This window comes from Gekko japonicus, unplaced genomic scaffold, assembly GCF_001447785.1.
Source record: "Gekko japonicus isolate JY-2015 unplaced genomic scaffold, Gekko_japonicus_V1.1 scaffold223, whole genome shotgun sequence".
Classification (NCBI taxonomy): Eukaryota; Metazoa; Chordata; class Lepidosauria; order Squamata; family Gekkonidae; genus Gekko; species Gekko japonicus.
This window is the reverse complement of record NW_015175977.1, coordinates 556,264-573,341: the sequence shown is the minus strand read 5'-3', so window position 1 is coordinate 573,341 and position 17,078 is coordinate 556,264. Positions and strand designations below refer to the sequence as shown.

The 17,078-nt window shown below is 43.9% G+C and overlaps 1 protein-coding gene across 1 annotated transcript in view; it reads right to left on the bottom strand.

The window, feature by feature from the left end:
• Positions 1 to 17,078, bottom strand: part of CCDC170 (coiled-coil domain containing 170) — a 94,373-nt gene that overhangs the window by 45,065 nt on the left and 32,230 nt on the right. The window contains exons 6-8 of the mRNA XM_015426160.1: positions 14,986 to 15,242; positions 12,414 to 12,552; positions 8,118 to 8,303 (exon numbers count right to left, since the gene is read on the bottom strand). Of these exons, the coding sequence (XP_015281646.1) occupies positions 8,118 to 8,303; positions 12,414 to 12,552; positions 14,986 to 15,242 (582 nt within the window). The remainder of the gene's footprint in view (positions 1 to 8,117; positions 8,304 to 12,413; positions 12,553 to 14,985; positions 15,243 to 17,078) is intronic.

Genomic DNA, 17,078 nt, shown 5'->3' with positions numbered 1-17,078 from the left:
GGGCTGGGGAGGCAGCGAGGCCCGGCTTCCTCCCCCCCGTCGCCCGCCAGCCCGCCGGCTGGCTCCGCGGCGGCGGCGGCGTTGCAGAGCGTCTCCTGCGCATGCGCAGGAGACGCTCTTGCACTTTTGGGGGGATTTAAACATCCCCCCGAAATTTTTTAAAACTTTTTGTATTTTTGTGCACACGTGGGGACTGGCCCACGTGTGCACAAACCTCCCCCGGCCCCCCAGCTGCCCCCTCCGTGCTGATTTAAGTATCCGCACGGAGGGGGCAAGTTGGCTATTAGATATATAGATGTGCCTGGCAGGTTGCTGCCTCCTTGCCCCCCCCCCAATTGGTCAACTGTGTAGCTCAGAGTTCTGAGGTAAAACCTGCCTGCGTGCTCCTCCCTCTGATTGCTCAGCTGTGGATCTCAATGTTCTGAGGTAAAAACACAGTTAGAAGAGACTGCAGACAGTTGAGGACAGTTACAGAAATCAGTAATTCAAGACTCCTGAATAGACATTTCTCATAACAGCCAGCATCGCAATCACAGAGAGGTCCTTCAGTAGAGGGGCGGGGGGAAACAGTACATAAGTCTCACTTCATTTTTTACACTACAATCTTCTCTATTAGAATTTCTACAACAAATGCTATATTTCAGACTTCACATCATCAGTATTATAACTGGATTTACGGAACTTAAATACCGTAGCGAAGCATGGGTATCAGGCTAGTATCCAATATAAGAATCTTTTCTAGCTCCTTCATGGATGCCCTCCCCAGTCTCAATCTCCTTCTGATTTCTTGGTTGCAGTCTCCCTTTTAGTTCATGATGGAATCAAGGAACAGAAAATCTTTAACAATTTAAATTTCTTCATCATCACCCATAAAGTTGTGTAATATCCCAGTAGTCATTACTTTTGTTTTCCTGATGTTCAGCTGTAATCCTGCTTTGGCACTTTCTGCTTTAACCTTCATCAGGTGTCATTTCAAGTCTTCACTGTTTTCTGTCAGTAATGTGGTATCATCTGCGTATCTCAAATTATTAATGTTATTTCCTCTAAATCTAATCCAGTTTTCCTTATTATATATTCTGCATATAGACTGAAAAGACAGAGAAATAAAATACATTCTTGCCTGATACCATACAAAACCACACAATTCCTTCTACCAAGTCCACTACTCTGTATTTGCAGCTACAAAACCAGAACTTAGCCCCTCTATAATAAGGGTTTGGAAGAGGGGAGAAACAGACAACGCACCTTCCTCTGAATCCTTCTTTCATGTTGTGCAGGTTCCACAAGAACCACGCTTCCTATGGGGAGGCCAGGTCTGTCAATCCCCAATGCACTGTGCCTGTGTCACTCTCTTTGAGGTTATGTAGGAGCCACCAGTAGTCAAGGCACATGGGAGTTGTGGCCACCACCAGACAAGGTTTGCAAGAGTTACTGCTGCCACAGCTGGGCAAGACTTCCCTCCACTGGGAAGGCATGGCAAGCTGAGTGACAGTTTTTGTTTTTTTTAAAAAATGTGCTTACAAAAAGGTTTTTCTCCTCTGGGTTAGATCTCATTATCCATCAGTGGATGACACTGATGGTCGCAGACCTTTCCCATGTACCCCACTCCCCAAGCAGTACTTTCCAGCCCTGGGAAAGTTTATTCCTGGGATTACAGGGCCTGCATGGCCTCATATCCATGTGGGTTAGGAGACTGCAGTGAAGAGAATGGGGGATGAAATTTCCCTTTCTGTGTATTCTGCCAGCACAGCTCCACTGATAGAAAAGAGGGCAATTTCTTCACATTCCTCCTCCCCACTGCATCCTCCCAACTCATTTGTCTATTAGATCAGGGATGGAACTTTCCTGCAGTTGGAAAGGATGATATGAGAGAAGGCATGAAGGAAAGATATGCAGCCCTTATATCTGCAGCGAGACCCAACCCTCTATTTCCAGGTGAAGGGTGTTTGTTTATCTGGGCATGTGATCTCAACACCTTTTTTTAGAATGTACTTTTTATTTTTCTAATATAAATATTTATAAATATTGCTTAATACATTCTTTCTTTTACAACTGCTATCTAATACCCAGTAGAACTATAATATATAAATTACTCATGCTGGGACAAGCTCATACAATCTACTCCAATATTGTTATTTATTGTTGTGAGCTGCTTTGAGCAGGTTTGGAGAGGTAGCATACACATTTTTAAAACAAATGAATAAATAACTGTACTGCCTTTTTCCAAGCTTGGGAAGAAGCTGGTAAATCACTCTCTTTTCCACTAACATCAGCCCATCTATCTCAACTTTTCCATTTTAACTACATAAAGAACTTTTAAAATAAATTCTGTCTGTTCTGAAGCTGTATCTAATATATCACATAAATAACTTTTGTAGCCATTAAAGTGGCTCATAATGAAAAGTCTATTCTTTATCCTTCTATTAGGTTAACCAGCAAAATTGTCTTTCTTATTCTAAATACAGTTATGTCATAAATATTATCAGTTATCATATCCCAATAGTCTGCCACCTTCAAACAAACCCACTACATATGCTCATAGTCTGCATCTGTACTGTCATATTTTCAGCAGGTTATTCTACTGAGCTTCTGCAGATTAACCAGTACATTATTTTAAATCTTGCCTTTTATGTGTGTGTATCTGTATGTGTGTGTGCATGCGCACACAAGTGTGTGTTCCTGGAAGTCATGGTGACCTCTGGCAACTCCTACTGGTGCATGGAGGATGTTCTTCTGGGCCCTGGTATTCTTTGGAGGTCTCCCATCCAAATACTTGCCTGGGTCAGCCCTGCTTAGCTTCCGAGATCTGATGAGATCAGGCTTGCCTGAGCCATCCAGGTCAGGGCAAATCTTGCCTTTTTAGATTCAGACATACAAAGAATTAATCAGTTGCTCAAAAGACAACAGTCTACTCTTCTATTTTCACTGTGAATTGAGAACTCTGGGAATTGTCATTTAAATATATAAAAAGATTTCTCCTAAGCTGTTCAACAATACTTCTGTGAACCTCCACGACTGTCATGGGTGTGAATAAGGAAGAGCTGCCAGAGCTTGCAGAAACCGCAGCTGGCCCCTCTGAAGCAGCAGAGAAGGATAGCTGGCAGTTGCCTGTAACAGCCATCTTCACACCTGGCCCAGATAAGGGGGAAGAACTGCAAGCTGAAAGTCCTCCTGACTCACCCCACGTGTGACATTTAAGGGAATGACTGTGGCAAAACTTAGCAACCAGGCGACGAGAGGCCAGGCTACAGGGAGGACACTTGGCCAGCCCAGAGTTCTAACAGGAGCTTGGGCGATCGTGCAGCTAGCTAATTGATAGCAGCATTCAACTCCACACTCTGGGCAGTACTCTTCATGGAAGCAATGAGTCAGCTTCGTGGTGTTTGCATCCACTTTGGCTCAGCTCTTGCACTTAGACCTTCGGACCTCCTGGCTTTGGACTTGGCTTTGTGTTCCTGGCTCCTGACCCAGGCTTGGCTTTGGACTACACTTCTGGTTAGTGATTTTGGACTTGGCTCTATGTTTCTGGCTCCTGACCCCAGCTTGGCTTTGGACTTTGCACTGTCTTCTTGGCTCCTGACCTTGGCCTGTTCTGGACTCCCTTTGACTGGCACCCCAGCCCGTGACAACGACAAAGTTTACTTTATTCTAGAGAGTGAAACGTTAACAATATCCCAAGACAAAAATTACATTAACAAAGCGTCTGATTTGAAAATACTGAAAATATATGAGTTGGTAACTGTCACGGGCTGGAGTGCGGGCAGAGCGAGAGAGAGACAGTCCAAGTCCAGTCGGGGGTCAAAGCCAAGAGGTAGCAAAACAGGAGCCGAAATAACAGAGTCCAAAGCACAAACCGAAAGCATAGTTGTCAAAGTCGGGGTCAAGGAGCCAAGAGTTCAGAGCACGAGATAGGAACCAGAAACACGGGTGAGGTGGGTGCAGAAGTGTCGTCAAGCTGACTAGTTGCTGGCACAAGGAACTAGCATGGAGTGGGGAGCTAAATATCCCTCAAGGCTGCTATCAATTAGTGTTCAGTGCGTGCATCCAGGCTTCTGCTAGAACTCAGGGCTGAGGGAACGCCTGCACTGCAGGCGCACCTCCCGCTGCCGGGATGTTAAGTCTTGATGGAGCTGGCTCTTGTAGACGTGCCATCTGTGGAGGTGAGTCAGGGGAGCTGTCTGCCGTGCGTCGTTCCTCCTCAGCTGTTGCTGGGACAGGCGGCAAGGATGCACCGACGGGCTCTGTGGTTTCGTAGGGATCAGTTGTGGGTTCTGCTGGGGCCGGGAGCTCATCCTCAGCAGCACTCATGACAATAACCTACCATCTTACTCACATTTCATACAGGGATATCATGCTATCATTATAAATAAGATATCTGAATCTATAGCAGTTATATAGCATGCTATCATTATAAATAAGATCTCTGAATCTATAGCAGTTATTATGGTACCAATTTGGGAAAGTTTTACACGGGTTAAATTTAATTTGATAAATTACTGCTCCCAGTAATGTTTATATTTCATTTATTCTTATGTTTATTCCAGGTCTCTACCAAATAGCAAGTTTAAGATTTTCACAAAAAATGTAAGTTCATATATTTAAGCACTACTACAGTGCTTCCAACAAGCCTCGTATGCCAGAGGTAATTTCTTTTTTAAATTATCAACTCATTTCAAGGCCGTTAGATATGATTGGACTTTAATTTAAACCAGATGAACTCAGTTGAGTGAGCCACATTTCTTTCCCTTTACTCACTCCTCCCATATTCAAGTTTGCTTGATCAACTGTTGCAGTATTTGTTACCAGTTTGCTGGCCTGAGCAATGCTGTTGTGACTGATGTGGTGGAAGACCACATTTTCTTACCTTACAGCTATCATGTGGCAAGTTGCTTATAAGGCCTCTGAATTAAAACTCCACTGATGCATTTCTAGTTACAATCCAACTCTATATATTTTTGCACCTGAATCAGTAGATCAAAAGGATGCCTTCCCCTTTATGGACCAGAGTTCCCTTTTAATGACACAGAGGTGGAGGGAGCAGGAAAATGGTGCTGAATCTTGACTGCTTTAAATTACTTCATGGCTTCTGACTGCATTTCCTTGCAATGCTGAATAAAGATATTTGTGCCTTTAACATTTAAAATGGAAAGTGGGTTGCCTCCTGAGCATAAGAGGGAAACTTCATCACCTCTTCATCATTGTCCACTAGAACTTCCAGCCCAGACATTGCATAATTACAAAAGAGTTATGGAAGGAGGGACCTGCTCTGTTTTCAGGGAGGGAAACACACATACAGAGCTAATCTGACGTCCGACTAGCCTTGAGCAGGGCCAGGGCTTTTTCAGTCCTGGCCCCCATCTGATGGAATGAGCTCCCATATGAGATCCGGGCCCTGCGGGATCTATTACAATTCCACAGGGCCCGTAAGACGGAGCTCTTTCATCAGGCTTTTGGTTGAGGAGGCGGGCATCCCTCTTCCCTCCTGGCTATCTCCCCTCCAGTGGCCTGGAACCCAATACTAGGGCACTGCTGAATTTCAAAGTGACATCAGAAATAACTGCTGCATGGTATTTTAGGGTTTTATTGACTTAAATTGTCTTTTTAATGGTTGTTTTAATGGTATTATATTAAGAATTGTTGTAAACCACTCTAAGCCCGCCTGTGGAGAGGGTGGTATATAAATCAAATCAATAAATAACCTATTTCTGGACTTCCGGCCACGGCGGCGCAAATGGCGACCGGGTCTCAGGACGCTCCCGGAGCCGGATCGCCCAAGCGCAGTCTGGGGGGGTCCCGCGTAAGTGGAGACCCTAAGGAGCCTTTGTGAAAGGGCTCCGAACCAGGGGGTGCTTTGGGGAGAAGCCTCTTGCCGACCAGAAGGTCGGGAATTGAGGCTCTCCCTCTACCCCAAACGGCCCCGGCTGCGACTTGCCCCTTATGGGGACTAGCAACGCCACCGAACAGCGGAGAGGTGGAGCGCTAAAGTTAAGTCCGAGCTAAGAGACAAGCGATGAACCGTAAGTTGACGCTCGAAATAAAAGCGGCGGCATAAAAGGGCTTCACCCCCCCCCAAGAAGCGGAAGGGAGGGAAGATTCCCCCCCATGAATAAGAGACTTTTTAAAGGCAAGGGAGGGGGCGAAGCGAAAAATTGAAAAAACGTATTACCTTCTAGGAGGGAGAAGAAAGCGGAGAGGAGGGAGCCATCCCGGAGAGTTACGGCAAGAACTTTTAAAGTGTAAACAAAGTTGCAACATGGCGGGGCCGAGAAAACTACTAGAGAAGCAGACTAAGAAGATGGGAGGGACTTCCTGTCCAAGCCCTTCCCCTGCTGGAACTACTGTCAATCAACAAGAAGGTGATCTTGCGCGCCATCTGCTGGAGGAACTGCAAAAAATCAACCAAAAACTAGACTCTATGGAAAGTGCCTATGGTCTTCAACAGAAAAAGATGACAGAGACAGCCGAAAAGGTAGACAATATTGCAAAGAAATGTCTGGCATCAGCAGAAGAAGTACAGAAAGTTAAGAAGATTGATTGCTGCCTCCTGTACAATGTCATAAACCTCCATCCATACTTCTTCAGGCACTCTGTCTATCAAATCTAGTCAAACCTATTGTTCACCTCCACTGTATATTCATCAGTGATATGCTCTGGGTCAAACCTGAATGGCCTAGTGGTTTAAGAACATAAGAACATAAGAGACGCCAATGTTGGATCAGGCCAAAGGCCCATCCAGTCCAACACTCTGTGTCACACAGTGGCCAGAAATACCAGTGCCATCAGGAGGTCCAGCAGTGGGGCCAGGACATTAGAAGCCCTCCCACTGTTGACCCCCCCCCAAGCACCAAGAAGACAGAGCATCACTTGCCCCAGAGCCCCTAGCTATACCTTGTGGCTAATAGCCACTGATGGACCTCTGCTCCATATGCTTATCTAATTCCCTTTTGAAGCCGTCCATGCTTGTAGTACCCACCACTTCCTGTGGCAGTGAACCAGATTGTAAAGGTGGTATCAGCAACGTCCCTGAAAATTGGAGACCAACCGATCAGGATTCTGAAAGATGTTCCATTTGAAATCAGAATGAAAAGAAAGGAATATAAAGGGTTGACCATGTTCTTACAAAATCATCAAACGAGTTATAAATGGTTGGTGCCTGAAGGACTGGTTTTTAAGTTTAAAGAGAAAAGAGAAAAAATAGACTCTATCTTCAAGGCTCAAGATGTTTTGAAAAGGCACGCCAGCAAAGAAGAAGAGGCAGAACTGGCCAAGTGGATGTCGGGATTAAGCGAGGAAGACAGCAGCTCGGAGGGAGAGGTGAAGGACGAGGAAGCCAGAGGAGTGACTGGTTCGAAGTACAACCTGAGAGAAAAAAGAGGAAAAGACCCCAAAGTTTAGAAACTCCTTTTCTTTCGGACTACACTTTGAAAGGGAAATTAATCTCAGAAGGACATTACTAACATGTTAATTGCTTTGTTTAACAGAGACAGAAGAAAAGAAGAGCGCCTGACTGCAGAAGAAATTATGGACTTTAACTTTTAACATTAAAAGAATAATATACTAATACATTAACACCACTCAACTCTTTTTTTTATCCCTCTATATACCCTTCCCAATTTTCTGAATTTTAAGCGAAATATCTCTCCTTTTTAGGAGAGGGAATAAAACATTTTTAAAAATAAATAAATAACCTATTTCTCCCACACGTGTGCTTTCATTGTATGACTTCCAAAAGTCATCTCATCAGCACTACAACACTGCACCAAAATTGGCCCAAACACCAACTCTTCCACACTTCAGACATTTTTGGTGAGGATATAACCTCCATTTCAGAGTATTCTTCTGATTTCTGCTTCCTGCGTGAACAAAAGGCTAACTATGCAAACCCACTGAACAAAAAACAAATCTTGCCTTTGGATCCCACCACTAGCCAATTTTTCCTCATATAACTTTAGATCAAGTGATTTTAAAGTATAGCTTAAATATCTAGGGTCTGGTACCCAAATCCTTCTTTTTAAATGACATGATTTAAGAATGCATTTTGTAATATATTAATAGTGTAATATTACAGGATTGACTGAGGCCAGTCCACAAGATAGGTATTCTCAAAAAGACATTACATTGCTTAGCTTTTCCATATCTTCAAAACAGGCTGCTGAGTTCTTCTGCTCCTTGCTCAGTTCTGAAACGAGCCGCATGATGGTTTCTCTGCTAGCTTTTGATTCCATCTCATGTACATTAATGGTGTCTTCAAATGTGGCAATTTGTCCTTTTAGCACAGCATTTTCTTTTTGCATGCTACTGATCTAGAAGCAAAGAAATCAGGTGATTATGTTAAACTACTTGTTTTACCATTAGCATTTCCCATTAATATAACTGTCTATACACACACATTTAAATGCTGTTTGAGTATCATGTTATACTTTTCTTGAAAATCAAGGCCAGGATCCTGCTACAGTTGAGCATTGATTTTAACAGTAGGGTTAAGCAAACACTAAATTACAAATTGGCAGGGCTATTTTTGGGCAGGAACGCACAGGAACGAAGTTCCTGCTGGCTCCCGAGTTGGCCACGCCCAGCAGGAACTCATTAGCATAATAGGCCACACCCAACAGCAGGAACTCATTAGAATTGGCTACATTCGGTGTGTGTGGCCTAACATGCAAAGGAGTTCCTGCAACAAAAAAAGCCCTGGGTTTTGACAAGGTAAACAGAATAAGAAGCAAAAGGTGGGTGTGGCTGGATGACCACACTTCTGGTAACATGGGGTGTGGCCTAATATGCTAATGAGTGGTGCAGTCAGGGGTGTGGCCTAATATGCTAATGAGTTTCTGCTGCTGGGTGTGGCCTATTATGCTAATGAGTTCCTGCTGGACTTTTTCTACAAAAAAAGCCCTGCATATTGGCATATAAACACTGGTTTCAAGTCTGCAAGCATAAGACGGAAAGACATGTGACATCAGAGACATTTGACAGAGAGTGGACCTCACCAGTATTAAGGGCAGTAGACCAAAAGAGCTGGGGACAGGAAACATAAGCCAGCCACCATACACCCTCACAAGAAGCAAACCAAAGGCAAAAAGAGCAATGGACTAGCTCTCCACCACTTTGTAATCTTACCTCACTGTCCTTCAGCTCTTTTCTGCATGCACGCAGTGAGGCATACACCTTTGCTCTTCACAGCAGATCTTTCCAAAAAGAAGCCAAAAATGACAGCCCAATGTGAGCTCTTTAGCCAGCAGGAGGGACTCTGCAGCACCACTGAGGGTCCCATCCCATGGGTCAAAGACCACTGGTACAGAGGAACTATTGGAACTCTCTCCCTCTCCCTCTAACATATGCTTCCTTAAATTAGAACTGTTCCTTAAATTAGAACTGAGAGCCAGTTTGGTGTAGTGGTTAAGTGTGCGGACTCTAATCTGGGAGAACTAAAGGTATGGGATTAATTTAAAGGAACTCTGGGATATTCTGAAAGATCAGAAACTGGGATATTCTCTGGGATCTAGAGTCTCAGGATGTCTTCACTATTCAAGGTGATTATGCACGAAGTCAAGCAAACTTGATATAGCAAAATTATCTAGTGTTATCTCTTTTGGCTCCCCTTCTATTTTTATACCAACTGAAATCCACTGTGTTGTCATCAAATGGGTCTCACAGCATTGGCATGTATATGGTATTGGCCATATCCCCCCATAGTGATGAAGCAGAAATGATATCTATGGGTAATCATTTCCAGATTCAGGTGGGTAGCTGTGTTGGTCTGAAGCAACAGAACAAAGTGTGAGTCCAGTTGCACCTTTAAGACCAATAAAGTTTAATTCTGGGTATAAACTTTTGTGTGCCTGCACACTTTGTTGGTCTTAAACGACTCAAACTTCAGAAATCAGAACTAAAAGTCTAAGTGTCAGCCCTAGCTGAATTCCATTTATTCACAGTCTCCAGAACTGGGGTTTAGGTTTGTCAAAAGGGACTGGACAGGAGGTTGGAAACTGCCAGTTTAGCCAAACGGAAATGAATTATTGCTCCTAGAAAGAGGAGGGTATTTCTTCCCCAGTTATTCAGTGAGTTCAACACAGAAGGGATCCCTGGTTTGTATGAAAAGAGAAACAGTCTTAGACTCCTCAAGAGTATAAAAGGGAAAGTTATAATCCCACAAGGGAAGTATTTAAATACAGGAAGAAAGTACTAACTTCCAGGAAACTAACATAGTTTGATGAAACTTTATTAAGACAAATTGTTGCTGAAAGAAATCTCCAAGACAAACAAACCTCTCACAGTCGAAAACTGAGTCTCTAAGAATATAAGCTTCAATTATACTCTTTTGCCTGTTCAAAGTATTCTGATTTGTATAAATGACGTTACCTCAACTTCTCATCCTGATCCAACTATGCCTTTTCAATAAAATCAACCTTTTTGTTTCAACTTTACTTCATGTCAAGTACCACTTCAGAAGGGGTTTATAAGAGGGCTCCTGCTGAGTTACAATAAATCTCTGGCCTGGGCAAAAGCCAAATAACTTCTCTATCACAGGGTGGGATACACGGAAAGTTATAATTCCTTTATTAAAATACTTGACTAAGAGGCTGCTCAGTTAGAGTGGTGAACAGCATTTTGATGGGGAAATCTCTCACACAGAGAAGAAGCAGGGATCCATCATACATACTTCCTCACAGGATCCTGGCCAAAGCATAGAACAGTTACTGGAGCGCAACACCTGCTAGTAGTGCAGCTGATCCTGATCCTGATTACCTCCTAGCCTGCTGAGGCTTGGCAAGGTTGCCTTGCTGGATCAATCTGTTCACAAGGCACAAGCCTATATGCCAGCTCTTTGCCTTCAGTTCCAACTCCTGGTTGCCAGGGCCTGTTGATGCTCCCAAGCCTCACTATTTAGACCTGAGGGCACTGCTCTAGAGGAGACCTGACTGGACCTGCCTGTAGAACACAGGGCAAGCCACAAGCAGCTAAGAAGTAAAGCCCTCACTCAGAGAGCTCACACTCTCAAGTCCTGTCTTTCCGGTTGTTTTGTTTTGTTTCCAGTTATCAAGATGGCCTACTAATGTTAAGGGTTTATCTTCACATTAGTGTTTAAAATACCGAAATTGTCTTAGTTCCTTAAGCATGATGTGTAATCTGTTATATTTCAGCAGCTCTTAGGGTGTGGCAGACAGGAACTTGGAGAGAGAGGAAAATCAACACTTCCCTCACTGTTCCAGCTGTTGTCTGGCAGGGGACTGTCAGAACACATGCTTAGACTGAAAAATCCAGATACACCCTTCCCATCTGCCTCCCAGCTCCTACTAACACCACATTATAGGTAGAACAGATGCACACTGTGAGGAAGCAAAACCATGTCATAGTAAGGAATCTGCTTGCCCAACACGAAGCTGACCTGGACCTAACATGCCCTGACCTTAGGCTTACCAAGGTCCGGCAGGGGAATCGTATTTCTTGGCAGGAGCCTTGCCGCGGGGACGGCTTCACGCGCTGCCCCCGCCGTCGCCAGGATGTGACTATCCGCGTTGCTCTGGCAACGGGGCTGTTTGGAGTTCCGTTGCCAGAGCGACGCGGAGCTTCACATCCTGGCGACGGTGGGTGCAGCGCGTGGAGCCGTCCCCACAGCAAGGCTCCTGCCAAGAAATACGATTCCCCTGCCGGACCTTGGTAAGCCTACCTGACCTTGATGGCCCAGGACAGTTGTGATCTTGTCAGATCTCAGAAGCTAAGCAGAGCTGGCCCTGGTTAATATTTTGATGGAACTCCAGGGTCACTATGCAGAGGAAGGGAATGGCAAACCACCTCTGTTAGTCTCTTGCCTTGAAACCCTGAGGGTTCACACCATAAGTCAGTGTGACGATGGCACTTCACACACACACACACACACACACACACACACACAATATGAACTTCTTCTGCACTTCCTTCCCTTGGCTTCAGACTTATTTGGGTTGTGGCAGATTGTGTTGTCCTAGCAAGAATGCATGCATGTGTAAATTGGGAGAGTGTTTGCATGTCACCTCTTCATATATCACAGAGAACACAAGTTGGGTCTGGGTCCCTACCCTGTTCATACATAACACAGTCACACATGAGTTGTGGGTTCTCCTCAAATCCTGTGCATGTGGTGCCTGATTACAATCAGGACCATGGTACCTGTGGAGAAGGGGCTTCAACCTTCCCTCCTATGCCATTTCCCAGCCTGAACCAGTCCCCAGAGGGCACTTTTGGCTCCGTTAGGAAAACCCACAATATCCCAGGGAGAACATGGGTTTCCCATTGTGCTAAACAATGTATGCCATGCTTTCACTTGGCTTGTCAATTCTCTGATGGACACAGTAAGGGCTCTAGATAACTTTACCAGATTCTTATGCCACACATATGGTAAATCTCATTTCATGTTTATTCTATAAATCAGAAACCTTTGAAAGCAGAAATTCCTGTGGCTCTTCTTTCTCTCTTATGTCAAACAAATGACAAAGATGTGCTATGAATTCATCATGTTCACTGCTGGCCTTCAAGGCTTGGATCTTGCTTTCTTCAGACTCTTTTACATATTGTCTAATAGGACATAAAATAAACACATGACTTAATATGAGAAACACAAGATAGGACGTTCCTTGCAGCATTCATAATTATCCTAAGATCTAGATTTCTCTCTTCATTTCTTTCGGTAGTATATTACAGCATTTCCAGATGTTCAGTTAACATTTGCCCTGTTTGCTTCTTAGCTGTTCTGCAATAATTGCACAAAAAGATGTTTTAGTAATAGTTACACAATATTCTGCCTGCGCATAATAGGCATAAGCTTCTCAAGTGATTTGCAGGAGTGGACTGTTGCTACTGTTTGTCATTAAAACACTTTAACTATCAACAGTAATCTTTAAACATAGCATGCATTGTATATTAAAAATGCCAGTATATAATTTGACACCTAATTTTATGATTATTCAAAAATTAATCACTTATTCCACTTATCGTTCACAATTTTATCTGACAGCATTACTTTTCTATGTCTGATCTCCTAAACCTTCTACAGGTGTTTCTGCCAGTTTATTCTGGAGCATCAGGTTAGCTGAAGAAACTTCCAATATTTAGTCAACAATATTACTGCCACAATCAGAAGATGGAAGCTTGTCATTTTCAGTGCCATAAGAGGTCCAGTGTCCTATATGAACTGGACAGTGGGGGAGTACTAAACTAAAACAAAGCAAAGTCATGTTTCCAAAATGGGAAGGAAACAAACAAATGGAGCATAAGCGCAGGAGTGGAGATAAGCGCTGCCCTCTGTCCGAAGCCACATCGAAATTGTAGGTGCCCACAATATTCCTGCAGCCATAATTCACAGTGCATTTACAAAAGCTGTTTGTATGACATTTTCAGATATAAAGTGTACCACCCTATCTTTAAACAAAAAATCAGAGAACACCCTTAAAGAGGCAACCTGTTGTAGAAGATGGCATGTCGGAATAGGATCTGGGGGACCCAGGTTCATATCCCTACTTGGCCCTGAAGCTAATTCGGTGACCTTGAGCTAGTCATTCCTTCTCAGTCTAACTTACTTGACAGGGTTGTTGGGATGGTACAATGGGAGACAGACGTATGCCACCCTGAACTCCTTGGGGGAAAGGAAGCACAAAAATGTATGAAATAAATACATTGAGGGAGAAAGGCAAAAAGGCAACTGGCTTTTAAAAACTCCAAGATCCATTACATGGAAAAGCCAGTGTTGAACAAGGACCTGTGAGACTCAGCTTCAGGCTTATTTTATTTAGCTGGACTTCAATCCTGTGTTGCTGTGAATGCTTCAAATGAGTTGCCATCTAAGGGCCAATCTGCATGTTCAGGTTTTTACAGAGCTTCCCTGCAAAATTAAGGAGGCCCCAAATGGGTTTGGAATGTCACTGAAGGGGAGGAAGGGCTCCTGCCTCCCCTGCAATCCATTGTCCCATACCAAAATAGCAGGGGGATTCCCTGTTTTTGCTGTTCTGCATGCACAGAATACTCCCATACCAAAATAGCAGGGGGATTCCCTGTTTTTGCTGTTCTGCATGCACAGAATACTCCCATACCAAAATAGCAGGGGGATTCCCTGTTTTTGCTGTTCTGCATGCACAGAATACTCCATGTGGAACAGCTAAGTGGGTCAATAACTCCCCCTCCCCTGAGCTGTTTTGGCATGGGAAAACAACTTGGGTGGAAAAGGTAGGAGCTCCCCCCCCCCACCCCATGGTGTCATTCCAAACCCACTGGGGCTCTCCTTTATTTTCTAAACGCCATTTCTTCATAGCTGCTGTGTGGCTACATGGAACCTGAGTTGGGTCCAGGAAACCCAGACTCAACATGTAGTTTACCCCTAATACTAGCAACAAAATGTAGTCTAAAAATGCAAGGAAACAACTGCCTGAAAACTCAACAAAACATTATTCTGCCTAACCTCTTACACATAAACCCTTGATAATGAAGCTCAAGACAATGCATCCACCTGGATTGAATCGAGACCTAGGTTACCTGCCTCATTACCAATGCTGATTTCTCCACGCCTATTACCCTTCTGCATATCTCACCTAAATCCAATCATGCCTGCTATTGTCATTCACCTGCTATTGTTATTTGCCTGCTAATGTCATCAGGCATCTGAAACAACTCAACTTTCCAATAAATAGGACAGATAGACTCCCATTCTAGCTGTAGCTGAAGAAGTGAGCAGTGACTCACAAAAGCTCATACCCTGCCACATATTTTGTTAGTCTTTAACATGCTACTGGACTCTTGCTCTTTTCTACTGCTACATAAACCCTTCCAAATTGACTCCAAAGACTCCAAAGAAAAAGCCTGTGGAAGATAGTCTCAGTGTCCACACATTTTCCTAAGGGAAAGATTTTCACTGACAGAGTCTTATGCCTCTTTTTTCAGCAATTACTGTGGATAACACTTCTTACTTTATGTTGCTCTAGGAATTTTATTTCAAATCAGATTATCTCATGACCCTACCTGATTTGCCCTTCTTGTTCACAAATTGCCTTCTTCAGTTCCGAGTTCTCCTGCAGCATGGCCTCTACTTTTAAGTCTGCTTGTTTTTTAGAAATGGCAATCGTACCTGATTCCTTCTCAATCTCTTGGATTCTACTTTGCATAGAGAAAAGTAAAGAAGATTGCCTAGCTTCATTTTCCTTGTAGCTCTCCACTTCAGCCTTCAGCTCCTGGATAGATACATCTTTAGAGACTGCTTTGGATTTAAGATCTGAAAGCTAAAAAGAGAGATCAAGAAACAAAGGAGGGGAAAATCTAGAAAAAAGGTTCAGTTGAGACCGTATATATTAACCATTTTCAGGACAGGAGAGGGTTCACTGTAGCTCAGCAGAGCCATGGCACATGTTTTGTATATATAAGATCCTAGAATCAATCTTTAGTATCTATAAATACAAGATTTTAAAGACCCCTGCCTGAGGTTTGGGGGAACTGCTGCTATGTAGAGTAAACATTGCCGCTGGGATAGACCAATGATCTAAGGGTCAAGCTACAGGATAAGTCCAATACATGCTGGGTCACAGATGCATGACCAGACTTGCAGACATATCAGGGAACACACCTTAAAATGCCCTCCTTTGCTCTGGGCAACAAGGGAATGCTGTGACAGGGGAGGAGTGTCCAGTTTCCATCCCACACTGCTGTTGCCAATGTAAAGGGAGGGGGGCTTTTCACTCCTTTTCTCTGGCTTCACATGCCCTAGGAGGGACACTTGAAACCATAGGAAAGGGTGAAAAGCTCCCCCACCTCCTTTTCTGTTGGTGAAATTGGGGTGGAAGGGAAAAGGGTAGCTCCTTCTCCCCTCTCACAGTTCTAAGCAAATGAGTGCCTTTTAAGGTGAGTTCCCCCAATGTACATCTGTCTATGTCTAGTCATGCACCCATGACCTAGCTAGCATGTGTTTGGTGTATCGTGCAATTATGCCCTAAGTATAAGGTAGCTCCTGATATCCCATAGATTTTGACTGGTACCTTATCTCTAAGTCTGAAGTAGAGACTTTTTTTGATCACATAAAAGCAACGTATTATTTATATGATTCTACAAGGCAGTTAAATAACAAGCCCTCATTTTCATAGTCATTTATCTAGTTTGAATGGCGCTGTAAAGAACAGCACTGTTACTTCTAGGAAAGTTAAACAGCATGAAAACCGGTTACTAAAATAAAAAATAATAATAAGCATAAATGAAATAACACCTGGCCAGATACCAATAAGAGTAATTATGTTTCATTCATCTGTACTATAGGTAAACTAACAGTATTTACTCAAAAAAGCTAGACTGGAGCTATTGCCAATAAACTGTACATTTAACTAAAAGCAAATAGTCTCATCCTGTCCTTATATATAACTAGGAATAAGGCCTGTTGTGGAAATAAATACAACAAGATCTAGAAAGAGGCTCTGGGAGAGTGCTCCGGCTTTGGGCAAACAGTGTCAATTTGCTGTGGTGACCTCAGCAGGGTATAATGACAGAGTCCACTGTTTTCTCCAGAGGAATTGATCTCTGCTACCTGAAGAGCAGTTGTAATTTTGAGTGATCTCCAGCCCTCACCTGGAGATTGGCAGGACGAAATGGCTGGTTTGGAGGGAGGAGTCTATGGCATTCTACCTGTCTGAGGTCCCACCCCTCCTCAAACCTCACCCTCTTCAGGCTCCATCCCTCAAATCTCCAGGAATTTCCCATCTGGAGTTGGCAACCCTATCAGGACTGGCCCCAATGTGTTTTCTCCCAAAGGCCAAAGTAGGTGACAGGACCAAGCTTAGTTGCCTACCAACAGGCACTGAGGGGAATGTAGGGTTGACAGCTCTAAGGAGGGAAATTGAGTGGTCTCCAGCCCTCACCTGGAGACTGGCAACAATGGTTCCCCATGAGGGACTGGCTGGTTCGGAGGGTGGAGTCTATGGCATTGTAACTGTCTGAGGTCCCACCCCTCCTCAAACCTCACCCTCTTCAGGCTCCATCCCTCAAATCTCTGAGTTCTCTCCCACCCACTGCAGCCTAGGCCACTCTTCTCTGATTGGGCCAGCGTTTCAAGGTCATTTGCATATGGAAGCAGA